This window comes from Photinus pyralis, unplaced genomic scaffold (assembly GCF_008802855.1).
Source record: "Photinus pyralis isolate 1611_PpyrPB1 unplaced genomic scaffold, Ppyr1.3 Ppyr1.4_LG2, whole genome shotgun sequence".
NCBI classification, from domain to species: Eukaryota; Metazoa; Arthropoda; class Insecta; order Coleoptera; family Lampyridae; genus Photinus; species Photinus pyralis.
Genome location: NW_022170403.1, coordinates 43,542,315 through 43,557,700, shown reverse-complemented (window position 1 = coordinate 43,557,700; position 15,386 = coordinate 43,542,315). Strand labels below are relative to the sequence as shown.

General features: G+C 38.1%; 1 protein-coding gene across 1 annotated transcript in view; it reads right to left on the bottom strand.

Annotated features, from left to right (window-relative positions):
• The window catches only part of LOC116164643 (muscarinic acetylcholine receptor DM1-like), a 51,918-nt gene extending 38,623 nt beyond the window's left edge, over window positions 1-13,295 (bottom strand). The window contains exon 1 of the mRNA XM_031478843.1: window positions 12,808-13,295. Coding sequence (XP_031334703.1) covers window positions 12,808-13,250 — 443 coding nt within the window. The 5' untranslated portion in view covers window positions 13,251-13,295. The remainder of the gene's footprint in view (window positions 1-12,807) is intronic.
• Window positions 13,296-15,386: the final 2,091 nt, after the last annotated feature.

Genomic DNA, 15,386 nt, shown 5'->3' with positions numbered 1-15,386 from the left:
CACAACACTTTTTACGGTCACATAACTTGTTCATATTTTAAATATGCTGTTAGGCGAGCCTGTCATCTCCTAGAGCCAGTAAAAACTATTACCTGGCGTATAATGTACAATATTTTATTTGTTACTCATTTGTAAACGTAAATAATTAGTTCTTAAAATGATCTTGAAGAAATGTCTAAAATATCATGTGATCCATGTAACAGAGACTTCGCATTAATTCTGGCCAATGAAATTACTAGATTACTAACTTGTAAAATTTTTACAGGTCTGCTATCAGTTTTACAAGTCTGCTGTCAGTTTTACAAGTCAGTAGCGTTTAAACATGACGTTTACCCGTTTGCGTTTTGTCTTGTTAATCAACGTTTACAACTGAGTAACAAATAAAAATATTTCCTGTAACGAGAAAAATTACAGGTTTTGCAAAAAAATATTTGAGTCTGCGATAAATAGTTCTCCGTACAACCACGGGAAACGCTGTAATCAGTGACAATTTAGCGCCATTTATGTTTCTGTTCTGTGAAGGTCTTATTCTGTGGCAGTAACTTTAAATTTAGCACTGCTCTCGTCAACTGTCATCTATCAATAGGCTACTGTAGAATTTTGGGGAAGCTAACCCATTTAGTTTGTGTTTGGCAGCCAGTCAAAGCAGACAACCTCATGAATTTTAACGAAAATGGGAAAAAGTGAATTTCGTGTGCTGATTGAGAACTATGTTTTGCGTAAAAAGACTAAATTCCGTTGTGGTGGTAGCTACAGCGATTATTAGGACAGTAGCGACAACTTATCATCAGTCCGCCATATTGGGGCTAGATCACGGCTAACTTAAACAAGGCAGGTAGCATAGGAACAACGTACCTACCATAAAAACTGCCACTTGCATTCAGTAAAAGCAATATTCGTTGTGCTTCGTCAATAGATGTGTCAAATTTAAACCAATTCAAGCGTATTTATAATCACAATTGAGCAGCATAATCAAACTTTTGTAATTAATTTCTATTCCCTTTGAATACACCAAACTATGTCTGTTGCGTTTAAACAGCGACACATGTCTTTAACAAATTGTCCTTTAAATCTTTTAAGTTGAGTCGTTGAGCTAATTTCTCATTCTTATGGACAATTTCTACTTGTTTAATTACGTTTGTATTTACGATACGTATCTACAATTGCTGCAAATTAACTTTGCTTCACTTTACAATTATTATTATCACCACTCTCTCTTTCCATCTTTAAGACCCATACTTTGCACTTACATTTAGTGTGCGCACGCATAAGCGCACGGCAGATAGAATTTCGTCTTAAAAGAGAAATCATCGATTGATGTTCCAAGCAATACACAGTGATTGTCGCAACATTCGATAACTAGGCAAAATTTCTGATCGAAGATCGTTGTGGTTGTCGTTAGGGGTGAAATGAATACGGATCGCCTTCGTCGTCTTTTCCAACGCCTTGTTATCGTATCCACCCTTGATGCCACCGTTCATTAGTAAAGTCCAACGTACGTCAATCTTGAAGATGCTGTGCGCTTTTATGTAAACTTTCGCCTTTGTCGTAGAAAACGCATATCCTGACGTCGCCGAAGCGCTTTATTACTAAAAACTGCTGTCGTATAATTCTGAGTATTCCTTTTGTTTATTCCATTTTTATGTTCAGAATTTTGTTTAGAATAATTTCCCATTCTGCAACCATTATCGGCTGCATTTGCTCTCTTATTTGTAGAGTTTTCAATATAAGAAATCGTTGTATTTTATTTCCCATCATGCTAACCAAACTGGCAGGAAGTGGATCAATCAATACAGATTACAGTTCATTAATTACTTTGTTATTGCATAATTACCTGGTCACCGAATGTCCACAAAGTAAATTTTACCTCGGATTTTACATTAAGCAACACTTTTATTATCACCCACTGGAACCAACGACCAATCAAAAACGAGGTACCTGGCTGTCATCACTGTTTTAAATTGAGGTACTGAAGTCGTCCGACACAAATGACGGACATAGAGAGGCGAAAAGAATGGCAATGCTACTATCTCTTCGATTTTTTGATATATTTGTTAAAGGTTAGCAGAATATTATACTTACTAGTAGAAAAGGGACACCTTCCGCCATCTTGGATTTCGGACCATGGTCATGGCCTTGGTCAAGGAGGGTTTCCGGGTTACGTCACTAAGGAGTGGCCTTGGTGAATTAAGCCAAGCCTTGGTGGAATGATTTCCCACTAGTGTAACTAAGAAGTGACTGGTACAAGGTCGCGCTCTGGAATTCCCGGTTAAGTAACTAAGGTGTGACCTTGTTTTATGTGCATTGTCGTGCCGTGGGATTTTCCCGGCGAAATAAACCTGGTCACGTGCTCGACTGTTAGGGTTTAAAAACGCCGTGTTTTCTGTTTATTGCGTTTCAGTGCAATAATAATTCCGAATACAGCAGCAGTTCCAGTCAAAACAATTTAAAAAAAGTGTATGGAAAAAAGATTATTACTTATGTGAACTAACTATTAACCTAAATAACAGCGAAATGAAAACACTGAAGATTGGTTTGGATGTTATTGATTTCAAACCTTGTGTCAAAATGGGCTATACCGGAAGTGCTCGAAAAATTATCATTATAGCTGCAAGTAGGTAATGGTTCCTCCTAATTTAAGCCAGAAATACAATCGTTCGAATATAGGGTTTTCAAATAAACCGAAACAGAAATACTCTACTCAAACAACAAAATAATTGAGAAATTCTTATTATTGGGCTAAGGGAAAATGAATCTACTTTCGTCGCAACAGACATGTAAATTAGAGTGGATGGTAGAGAGGATTGCCGCCGGAAAACTTACACTTCAACGTTGCCATTTTAAATATTCGTTGCCCAAGTAAGCTTTCGATTATCATTACTTTTGTCGATGATAGTACATTCAAATACAATTTAAGACATGTACTGGTTGATTCTGGGTTCTGGATTGCGATAGGAGAGTGGACAGGGTCCACGCGTACTTAGGCCTCAAATTCGGGCTCTGTGTACTATCTCCCTGACTAGGGTCGTCCGACCCCTCAACGTCACTTAAGCCATCCCACACGTGAGATGAACCTTAGGACGCTGGAAGAGGAGGGGGCTCTAATCTTAGCCTTGTCCGGTCAGGATTCCCCCAACATGGATCGTCTCAGTTGGACTAGAGCAGGACATTCACAAACTATGTGCTGTGCTGTGCCGTCTCGTCGTCTGTGTAACATCCTCTACAAGATGGCGATCCCACCTAACCCGTGCAGTGCATGTGCACATCTACTGGTGCAGGGTGTTCTGCCGACCAGGCGCCGGTCAAAATAAAACTTCGACAGCAAACACACGATCGCCGGTCAGTGAATGAACCAACGCATCTGTTGCAATATATTCAAGTCTATGCATGTTGACACACGAACGGAGATATTTCCGTCGCTGTCCTGTGTCCTCGTATACAGACCAGGGTCGAGTCTCCCGATCAGTCGCTGGTACCGTGTGTAAAATAATCCCAGTCTTTCTGCCGATAGCCGCTCAGTCGATTAACCGTTCGTATGTAATAGGCCTTAAGGATGGGCCCCTTCGTGAATTCTTTCCTAAGATGTTTTTTCGGGATGTAAAACGTGCATAACTTTAACATGCAACCACCAATTTGTTTTAAATGGTGGCAAATGTAACTTTTGAATTTAGGGGGCCGCAGACGTTCTAATGAAGGTCTCGTCAAGCAATTGGTTTCCACCAGCTACAGTTCTCCTCAACGTCTCCTTACCGAGATGTTTGGAGGTGGTTAAAAACTGGTCTCTTTTTGGTTATCAGAGATCAAGATGGGGAGGCGGAGGAACAGGTTTTATCCTTCGTGGTAGGTATTTTAATGAAAAATCTCAACGAAAGAAAAATTAATTTCTACTAGCCACTGCCTTCTTTTCGGCTCCCCTTTTCTAGATCGATAATAATTCCTCATATCTCTGGAGAATATGAATGTCGAAGGGGGGTATTTTTACAAAACAAGTAAAAAGGTTTTCACCTTAAAGCGAGTAACTTCAGCGAATTTTCCAAGCATTGATCAGTACTTCTCAAAATGCTATAGCCATGTGCGCTACGTTTTTCTTTATTAGAGGCATTTATGGCTAAAATTTCAAAGAAATACAACTGGTTTGATAAATACCTGAGTAATATAGAACAACTTAAAGACCTTCTGCAGAGCCACCTCTAAAAAGCGTTATTCGAGTAAGTAATTGGGCGCTAAGTTAAGAGTGCTTAATTGTTTTGCTAATTCCAATGTAAAATTCTCGCACATCTCTTTTGATAGTATACATGTCTCGATGCTTGTTATTCAGAAAGGTGCTCCGATTGGTTAAGAGTTATTTGTGTTTTACATATGGCGTTATATACGGTTGTCATTTTCAATGTTGTGTGATGGTTACATGGATTACAAAATCTTTGAATTTTCAATTTAGTGTAGTAGTACCTAGAGTTTTATATTACTCTCGCCAGGAAAGATTGCCGATCACAGCACACCTTATGTCGATCTACAATCTATGTCTTTTCATTCAACATCGACACGATACTGAAAAACATAGATTGTAAATCGAGATCAGGTATTGTGTGACGGGCAATATTTCCTGGCGAGAGGTTTATATTTTATTTTTATTGTTTTTTTTGTTTCTTTTCTTGTCCCTTACGAAAATGGGCGAAATGTTGACTTTTCTTTCAACATTGACATGGTACTACCGCGGAATGCGCTTGCATCTTACCGATTCTAATGCCGAGGCCTGTATGATTCCTTTAAACCAGGACCCTTTGCTTCCACGTTACATTACCAATGCGAAAAGTACTAATGTTTAACCCCGAAACCGCTAGCCTGGCATGGAATTATTGGAAAAGCTGATATAATGCTAAACACGCTCAAAAATAACGTTTATTCAAATACCAAGTAAAAATCATTGATTACGTCTAGTTATAGCATTTTTAGACACACTATGTCGTTTCTAGAAAAAATTTAATCTGAAATAAATGGACCCACACCATATATAATGATATTTATTAAGAAGTACACATAGGGATTTATGTGTATTGTTTTTCCCTATGTCTACTTTTAAAAGACAAAGTTTTGCTGAAGGGCGCCTTATTTTATGCATACAAAATAACATCTGGCTGTCATATTAATTAGTTTGAATATTTTTACCTTTGGCTTCACAGAAAATAAATCTCATACGCTCCTTAAACTGTTGCTGGCACTAAACTAATTGACAAGAGCAACTTTTTCTTCAGTTGAATACATCGCACACAAACGAAAATAAAAATACGGAAGCCAAAGCAACAATATTCAAATTAGCCAGATCTTTATTTGTTTTAAGAAGTTATTTTGGTTGCATAAAATTAGGCGCCCTTCAGAAGAGATTTTTGCCATAGACATAGGGAAAATAATATACATAAATCCCTATGTCTATTTCTTAATAGATAGCACTGTATAATGGATAATAATTATATAAAATGCATTTAATAAAAAAAAAGACAGACAGATCAAATCATAATCAGTTTGCATGTAAATAAATTCGAGTATAGATTTAAAAAGACTTGCGCTGTTCTTAGGAAAATACCTTACTTGTACAAATTACTACTCTCGTCACACTCAGGACAAGTAACTATAAGGACTATTTACTTGGTCGACAACCATTTTTGGAGAGTGAGCGATGCGAAGTCGGCAATTTAATTCCACAATTGCACAAATTTTAATTCTGATAAGAAATGAACTTCTGTGTAAATTTAATAATTCTTCCCCTTAATTAAAAAGCCCAACGATAAAGCTTGTATACTCGAATTGCATTACAGCGCCACAGAATCTAATTTTTAAGCAAAAGGATTATACCCTTAGCAATATTAAATCGGACAGCAGTCAGATTTGTCTGCTACGTTAATTAATTGTGATGGGCCGGTTAATATATGTTTTAATTACTTTTGAGGAAAGAATCTGATGATGCATTGTAAGATTGGATAAAATCGTCTACGCATACAAACCTGGTAATATTTCATCAGCGAAATGTTTTTGTTCCATTTCCTAAACAAATTAATACCTACTCCCCAGTTTGCCGTTCATTACAGCTTAGCTCCCACTATTTAGCTAAAATAAACAATTAGAGAAACTTAATTAATTCGGGTTTGCAATAAACTATTTACTAAGACTCTTCTGATTTACTCATTCTCCTAAAGCGAAAGTCGAATTTTCGATAACAAGCGCATTGAACCCAAGTAATCGAAATAAACAACAAAGATACAGGGTGGTGAATTCTGATTATTGATTCTCAAACTTACTTTACAGTAAAAGCAACTACAAAAAACAACTACTGCCTTCCTTCCCCACCCCTTACCGAGATCGGTTAACTCATAATATCTCGCAAAAGAAGTGTCGTACGAGAGTGCTCACAAAGGGAAAATGAAACTTCTGGACGAAACGTAGCTATTTGTGTTGTCAAAAGTTAAGTGCGAATATCTCGAGGACGTTGTGTTGGAGGAGGGTACTCACAAAAGGTGAATGGAACATCTGACAGGCATACCCTAAAGCACCATCTTTGTAACGTTCAGACGTACAGTTGTGCACTGTTCTACCTATGTACTCAGTACCTATGTGTATTAGAGCCCAAATGTAAAAAAGAATATGTTACTTTTAGCATTAACTGCAGCTAGATTATTGTCAAGTTTGATTTTATTTAAAAAAAACTAATTTTCGATTAAACTTTTGCCTGGTCAGATTCTCCGATTGTCGCAGATTGGATAAAGGCTCTCCAGTAGGTGGCACACATTTATAGCAAATCGGGTAAGTCATTCCTTATACATCTTAGCGGTATATTCCTTCAGCTTTCAATCCTGCAGATGCAGGATCCAGAGATCTTACACCTAGCAATATTGCATTCATGTACCAACCCTTTCCTACGCCTACGCAGACGCCACCGATATAACATGTGCTCCATACAGCCGTGGCCCGTTAATGACTTCCATCGACCTGCAGGTCGATTATTGGCAGACCGCGGTAGCCGAGAAGGACAGGGACAAACAGCATTCGTTCTCTCCTAGGGCTCTACCGATACAAAAGCATGCCCTTTGGACTTCGGAACGCACCCGCCACCTCGTAGGCATAACGGTCCTAGCCCACCTAGAAGACATTATTGCCCTTTTCGAAAATTTCTGTATCTATCCGACCTTCGCGAAGTTCTTGGTAGGATTCATACTAAAAACCAGGCGTACAAAATGCCACTTTGCCCGAAAAAGCATTAAATACTTCGGCCATTACCTCCCGCCCGAAGAGATTGCCACGGATCCCACCAAAACGGAGGCCGTCACGAAGCTCCCAACCCTGATGAAAAAGGATTCACTTTGGATCTGGGGACCAGAACAGAAAACTGTTTTCCAAACGCTGAAAACGTCCCTAACTTCAGCCTCTATCTTGAAACAGACTTTCACAATCCGGACAGACGCGAACCAGTAAGTCATAGGCGCCGTACTTATCCAGTCACAAAACGGAAGAGAAACCAGTCGAATACGCCAGCCGTTTTTTACCGCGGCAGAGAGAAACTCTTCCACGACGGAAAAGGAAGCCCCCACATGGGCTCTTTCTAAACTCCGAGGGAACATAGAGGGAAGCCGCATTATCGTCATCACCGACCACCAATCCTTAAAGTGGTTATTCACTCTAAGTGCCCTACAGGACGAGGACGACTAGCGCGATGGGCACTAGCAATCCAATCTTCGAAATACATTATAAATACGAGTACACCCCAGAGAAGTAAAACGCCGTCGCCGACACGCTCTCAAGACCACCATGCACGGAGAAAACACAGGCCGATAGCCTCATCCGCGCCATCTCCGTCGATATTCCAACCAGACCAGCAAGCGGCATCCGAAAGGGCCAGTTAAAAGACCCGTAAGTCTCAAAAATAATCGAGCACTAAAACTTAGCGATCCCGACTTTCTGCGCTGGACTGCGAAAGGCTACTTTATGACACAAAAGGTATCCTATATCGCCTCGACACTGAAGAGTCGCAGTTGGTAGTCCCGCAGCAGGAAATTTTTGATGGAACCCTTTCTTTATTTGCCTAGACACGGGTGCTACAATAAGACTTTTCCGCGTACACTGCGCCAATCTGAGTCAGTAATTCTTCTTAGCAAAGAAAACGGTTTTCTTAAATATTACTACAGACATTGTAACGAAGTCACTCAACGCTACAGCGAGTCATTTCTTTGACCAATTACTAACAAGATTTCCTAGTCTACTATTTTTTCAAAAAATACGTGCCTACTGCATTCGCGTTTTCATAAACGTTCAATTAAAAAGTCAGAAAAAAAGTTATTCGGAAATCCTACCCTCGAGGAGCTTCAACAACAACAAGCGATTTAATGGACGGTGTCTCTCTTTCAACGGAAATCGTTATATTCACAAGACGATGATTTTTACAAGCAAACGTCAAGTGACATTTCCATGGCAATCGTGAAATTATGAACACCCAGCCCACTTAGGGCCGGTTGTACAATGCTAGTATATACCACGGATAAGCTATTCTTGGAGTAACGACGACAATTTGGTTCTACATTTGCAGAATAGCGTTATTCCAGGTATAAAATGGCGGATAAGTTATCCCTTTGAAATTGTTTGGATATACCAGCCATTAAAGTTATTCTCCCATTCTATTGGTAGCGGCTTTGTATGTCGTTCTCGTTTGTCACTTACTTGTCAAGCTGACAGCACGTGTTTTTTGTGATTTTTTTTATCAAAATCAAAATGAACATAAATATTTTTGACTCTGACGAAGATGACTGGCATGAGTTTGAAAACGGACATAATCCGAAAATGTTTAGGACGTCGGTAAGCTGACGTTATTTTGCTTTACATAACTAGAATTCTTTGAAGAATATGACGATTTGGAATTCTTTACACGGTTTCGTCTGCAAAAGCGTACATGTGAAATGCTCTTAGAAATGATTCAGGATAGAATTCAAAGTACCACAGATAGAAATCATGCGATAACACCCACAACAAAGTAGCTCTTAAGTTTACGTTTTCGTGCAACAAGCAACATGCTCATTTCAGTTGCAGATTTTGCAGTTGTTAGCAAAACCTTTGCCTGTGGCGTTGTGACCCAGGTGACCGATGCAATCGCCTCTTTTCATAATAACTTCATAACACTTCCTACTATACCCTTGAATCCTTCAGACAAGCTAACGAGCCCATCTACTTCATCAGATGTAAAATTACTGCACCTTTTTTACCCTCGCCACTTTCTATCATTTCTAAGACCCGCGAAATCAATACACAAATCACAAAAAATTCTGTTATCAGTACAAATGTCAGCACAAACTGAACTAATATGCGTACAAATGAGCTACTCCCCGGATAAACGAGGTATAGCTATTCTAGGGTGATCGGATGACTGTAGAACGCAACTCAAAAATTTAACCGAATATTTCCCTCATATGTCATAAATGCCATATGAGGTGTGCAATTATCGCTCAATTACAGCGATAATTGCACTGTAGAAAGCGAAAGAGCCCTGCGATAATTGCACTGTCCATATCCATGGCAACTGGTAACTCCTTTGGACAATTTCACAATACACCGACAATTTATAAGTAGTTAACCTCAGTTTGACAAGTAATGCTTGTTCGGGAAATATTCCCCTAAATTACACTTGTGCATCAAAATAGACCTGATAATTTTTTATTCAAGCATGTTGTCAGTAAAAAACTGCATTCGGTCATTTTCATATTTTGTTAAAAGAACCCTCCACCTTCGGTGTCGGGCTCTTTCGCCAAAATATGAAAATAAACTCATGCAGTTTTTAGACAACATGCTTTCAAAAAAATTATCGGTAATTTTGATGCACTTGTGCAATTACCTACGATAATTTCACACCCACCATTTTCAATGAAATGCGATTTCGTCTCACGTTTCATGGTAACCTCTTTCGCAGCAAACGTCATATGACATAAAAAATAATTAGCTAAGCAAAATTCGAATAGAATCAATAGCAAAATGAAAAGCAACTTCCATAATTTATTTTGACGTTTATTGTTGTCATAGTAATACATTCGGATGGGTAATTATGCTTAATTTTTCTTTTGATTCATTGAATAGTCCTCCGAATACCATTCGTAGTGGAAGTATTTGTAGATTATTTTTGAGCTGCTGCTCCACTCATGCTAGTTACGCTTTTTAATACCACTCGCGCAAGCGCTCGTGGTATTAATCAGCGTAACTAGCATTCGTGACAGCACCTCAAAAATATTCGACAATACTTCGACTACTTATGGTATTATATATGAAAATTTCACACCAACAATTTTCGACCAATGAAATGCAAATTTCGTCTCACGTTATCATGGTAACCGAGGTATTTATCGAAAATTTTTGCCTGCAGGGGTAACAGCGAATTATAGTGGAAATTTTTTGACGTCATAAGAGAACGTTTTGACATAAAACGTCACTTACCCGCGTTATAAAAAAGTATTCTAGCAGAAATAAACATGGGGTACCATGTGAAGGTGGAAAAGGAGTTTTGTCTCAAATTTTTTGTTAAACAACGGATTGTGATGTCCATGAAAGCCATAAATTGGACGCAGCGCACGGAACGTTAGGCGAACGGAGCCCTGATTTCGATAATCAATTGTAACCATTTCTACGCAGCGTTTTTAAAATGCTAATACACAACCTCACTCTTTCGTACATTAATTTGTCATTCCTGACCACTACTATATAACATTGTTAAAAAAATGTTGTATTCATTTCACTTCATCAATGACGCTCGATCTGAAGATGACCAGTTAGGTCCAAATCGATAGCCGCATAAGACAAATACAAAACGTGTCTCAAAAGAATTTCTTTAAACCCCTTCCTCAGTTTCTTGTACTTAAGTAATAAGCTGTTGATACTGTAGCAAACCGTTGACGATGACGACTGATAATATTGAATTGAGATGTCTTCTCCCCTAACGGGTTTAATCATAACGATCTTCCTTCAGGATATCTTGTGTTTATCGAATGTGGCGGCGATCGATGTGTATTGCTTCGAACATCGATCGATGACCTCTCTCTTTTGAAGACCAAATCCTATCTGTCGTACTACATGTAAGTGCATACAAAGGCAACATACACTGTAGTTAAACTACTCCATACAAAGTAATCAGTCGCCTAAGGGTTAGGCATCCAAACATGTACATATCTGTTACGTCATGTAACTAGATAGTCATGCCGTCACTGGAATATCGCTTGCAGGTTATATCACTTGCTTACTGTAATCGAGAAATTATCAATGAAAAGAAGTATAAAGCAGTATTTTATTGATGCACAAAAATATAGGACAATTGTAAGATTATGAAAATGAAGACCTTAAAAGTGTTTTATTAACTACCATGAAGATTTAATTAAATTTAGCCAAACCAGACAACGTGCCGTTTTTTATCTTGCCTATGAAATGATATTCCTGCCGGACAACGACCACTGCAACTTTTACAGTTGTACGCAGAACAATTCACCACGTTTATATCACACAGTTTTGCACACACAAACTTTATCAATAATGAAGAAATGTCAAAAAATTCACACTGCCACCGCGCTTTGAGTGCCACCGAAAATATGGCGGTCGTCTCGAAATTCGCGTCAAATTCACGCATGCCGTGGATGCGGTATTACGGGTCCCCTCTCTTGCCTTGTCTAAGCCTATTACGCAATTTTAAATGAACCTCAGAGCAGTGGCCTTAAAGTAGACATAATATTCATCTACAAAAACTCCATTTCCACATTCACATGGGGTAAATTACGCGAATCAGTTTATTGATAACTTTGCAGCATTGTGCAGACAATAAATAAATCGGTCCCAATTTACGTGAACTCGTATACTTTGCCAGCACGGCGGCAAATGTTTCTGGCTACTGACGTCGCGCGGGGTAGTCTCGCGCACAGGTACGTTTTCTTGCTTCGCGCCGACCGACCCATGATTTAAATAACAAAATGTAAATATCAATATTTTGCACCCAATTTTTTTCTGGTCGTTTTTTAATAATAAAATCTCTCGATTTCAGTTAAAATAAAAAAATGTCGAACCTGCCTATTGAGCAGCATTTGTGAGAAGGCACCTATTAACTAAATTGACGTATTTCATATCGAAATTACAAAAAAAATATTCCTCTACTCTAGTGTAAGGAATATGTATTAGCCATTATTTACTGAGTGAAGCATAAAATCGATTATACCTACTCTTGCAAGGAAATGCTAGTTGCCATATAACATGCTATGATTTGCGTAGAGAGGGTCATTAGGGTGCATTGAAGATCTTTATTATAAAGGAGGCACTTATGTCATTATCGGAACGTGTTCAAACGGACTTTAGTATGAACGCCACTTTAATGGAAGCACACACTTCACCAGTTTTTTTTAAGGAGAAAAGGAGTTTTCACACCCAATCGCAAATATCGCCTCTTTCGTACCTAACCGGGAAGACTGATACTTGAAGTTAATTAATGGTTTTTGTTTGTCACACTGCTTCTAAATGAAGGTAAATACGTTGATTATATGAAGTGTATGGAGTAAAATATTTACAAATTAGACAACCAACACATGTTAAGTGCTTACGTTTCTGTTAACGAGTTCTAGCTCAGTATTTTATTCTAGGGAATGGTTTCATGTAACTTCGTTCAATTCGGATTGCCCAAACCAGTGCTAAAAATTGCAGCGTAGGTATATCTAAATTTAACTCAAATTATTTAAGATAAATGCCAGTTTAGCGTTGATTTGCACAATTACCCTAATAATAAAAGCAAAATGGTTAGTGTAAACTTACCCTATCATAAAAGCAGCTTTACTAGTAGTTCGTTTCGCGCGATAAGTAAGTGGCCTTGTAACCGAAAAATACCGATCAAAACTAATAATGAGCAAATTGAGTACTGATGCGTTGCTGGCCAAGTAATCTAAAGCCAACCATGTATCACAGATTAAAGGTCCCAGTGGCCAGTAACCCAACAATGTTGATATTGTAAATAATGGCATGGAGATGAGACCTATTGCAAAATCAGCCACGGCAAGAGAAAATAAGAAGTAATTGCTAATGGTCTGTAATTGCTTGTCGATTTTAAAGGAGACCATTACCATGACGTTTCCCACTACGGTTATGAACGCCAGCGTGATTGCTATCGTGCCGATGAAAACGATCTGTGTGATAGTGTAAGTAGCCTCGTGAGGAGCATAGATGATAGATGCGTTCGGCATCGGCGTCGTATGGGTCATGGTGTCACGAGGACGCGGATCTCGGGCGCCGCATTTTGCTTCGCCCTCCCTGGAACAATAAAAGGTGTTAGACATGTCGGATAGGTATCATATCATATGAAATTTCTTAGATTTACTTGGAGATCACAGTATTTTTCATTTAGATTTTTTCACTAATTTTTATTGGTACATCTCTAAGATAATTTGAACGTACTGCGTTCGTTTCCTTATTCATTGCGAGCAGGTTTTGTAGACGACCACGTTCAAGTGTAGTTATATTCATCGCTAACAAATTCAATATCGGTTTAATTGCAAATTCTTTAAGTATTATATGCTGGCGATTAACTCGATGTTCTGTCTTGAGTTTTGGATTGAGTCTAGCTAGACACTTTCTCATTGTGGAGGATTTAATTGAATTTTACTGAATTACGCTTCGGAACTTTTCTAAATGTTTTATATGGAGTATAATTCAATTTAAATAATTATAAACCGTTCCCGTAGTATTATTACCTATAGATCGTCTCATCTAAAAAAGGAATCGGGTGAAAGTATTGTATCTACCATATTAAGGTATTCGATCGTGGATCTGGATACAAGTATTTGTATCATACATGCACCACTTTTAATTATCGAGTAAAGTTACTCAGGTTTTTTTAACGTAATACAACGAAGTTGCTGCTATGGTCTATATTTGCCAGTTGCTCATCATTTACTGTTGTGTTATGCGGCAACACCCATTAGTGACTTTGAAACATTTTTGTTTCTTTTTCTTCATTTTAGAGTGAAATGCCCCAAGCGTCGGAACACAGCTGTCTTCTTGTGCCGGCAATTTCTTCGTTAAAGGTAAGATTGATTACTCTTGTACATTGAATATCGTTGCTTTTCGAAATTGTATTAATTAATTAGTTATTTCTCTTATTAGTGGGATATAAGCATCATTACACTACGAGCGTGAAGATTGTAGATGACGAGGTCGTATACACGACTTGCTGTAATATTCTCTAGCCCACGAATGAGATACATAACTTTACCTACAACTGCTCAAAACGGAAAACAATCCAATTCAAAAATTCAAAATTAAGGAGCAAGGAAATGTTTGCTTGTTTGAATGATAATGAAATAAATTATTGGATTACTTCGTTGCCACTATTTTATTTTATCGCTTTCTTTCAACACCTACCTCCCAGTTTCATACGAGGATCGGGTGGTGCTCAACCATAGTTGCGGCGGAGCGTACGAAGATTTTGTATGCCCCACCGAATTAGCAACTGTTAAATATCTCTTATCCTTTTAAATACTGAGCTAGTTAGCCGTTTATGCGCCGGGTTTTGAGAAAAAACAGTGCCATCTTAACTCACGTCACACACTTTGAATCTCTGAGCATATTTACAAAGAAAGCAATTTCAAAGACGTAAATTCTTATTTCCTCCGACTATATTTTATTTACACATAAATTGCAACTGACATATTCTTGCACTCGCAATTTACATTGTATCGAATGTCGTTCTTCCTTACACCTAAAACGCATACAGCTACAGCAAACATACGTGATAGGGTAGAGCGTGTATCCGTTTTGCGAAAGTAATTCTGAAAGGCCACTTAAACGTTACTACTAATGGACTTCATGGCATTTTATTTAAAGAAAGTTACATTTCAGTAATGGATTAGTTTATACAGTTTAGGCATTTATGACGGATATGGCGCACAATAACGTTGCGTCTTCTCATTAATAATCAACTTCAGAGGACAGTCGGGTGGATTTTTATGATTAATGCGTATCTTTAAGCAATTTAATCTTTTATGTTAGCCAGTATTTAACAATGGCGCCTGCTAAGATATAGTTTCATTCAAAATAATAAAATGAAAAAATTGTCTTTAACAAATATTAAAAAGAAAACGCCTCTGTATATTATATGGGTATAGGTATTTGAGGGTGGATCTTATATTGGAAATCTTGGAAGTTTATCGACTTCCACCTTTGAAAACAATCAAAGTATTGCAAAAATGAGTGTGGTGCGTAAGCTGTTTTACATTACACGAGGACTTGTGAAAATGTAATCAAATTAATTTTAGAGGTGGAAATGGATAAAATTCCGCGTTCTACAAAATAGGAACCACCCCTATGTACCAATACCTAGCCTTTGGGAATTAAAACTC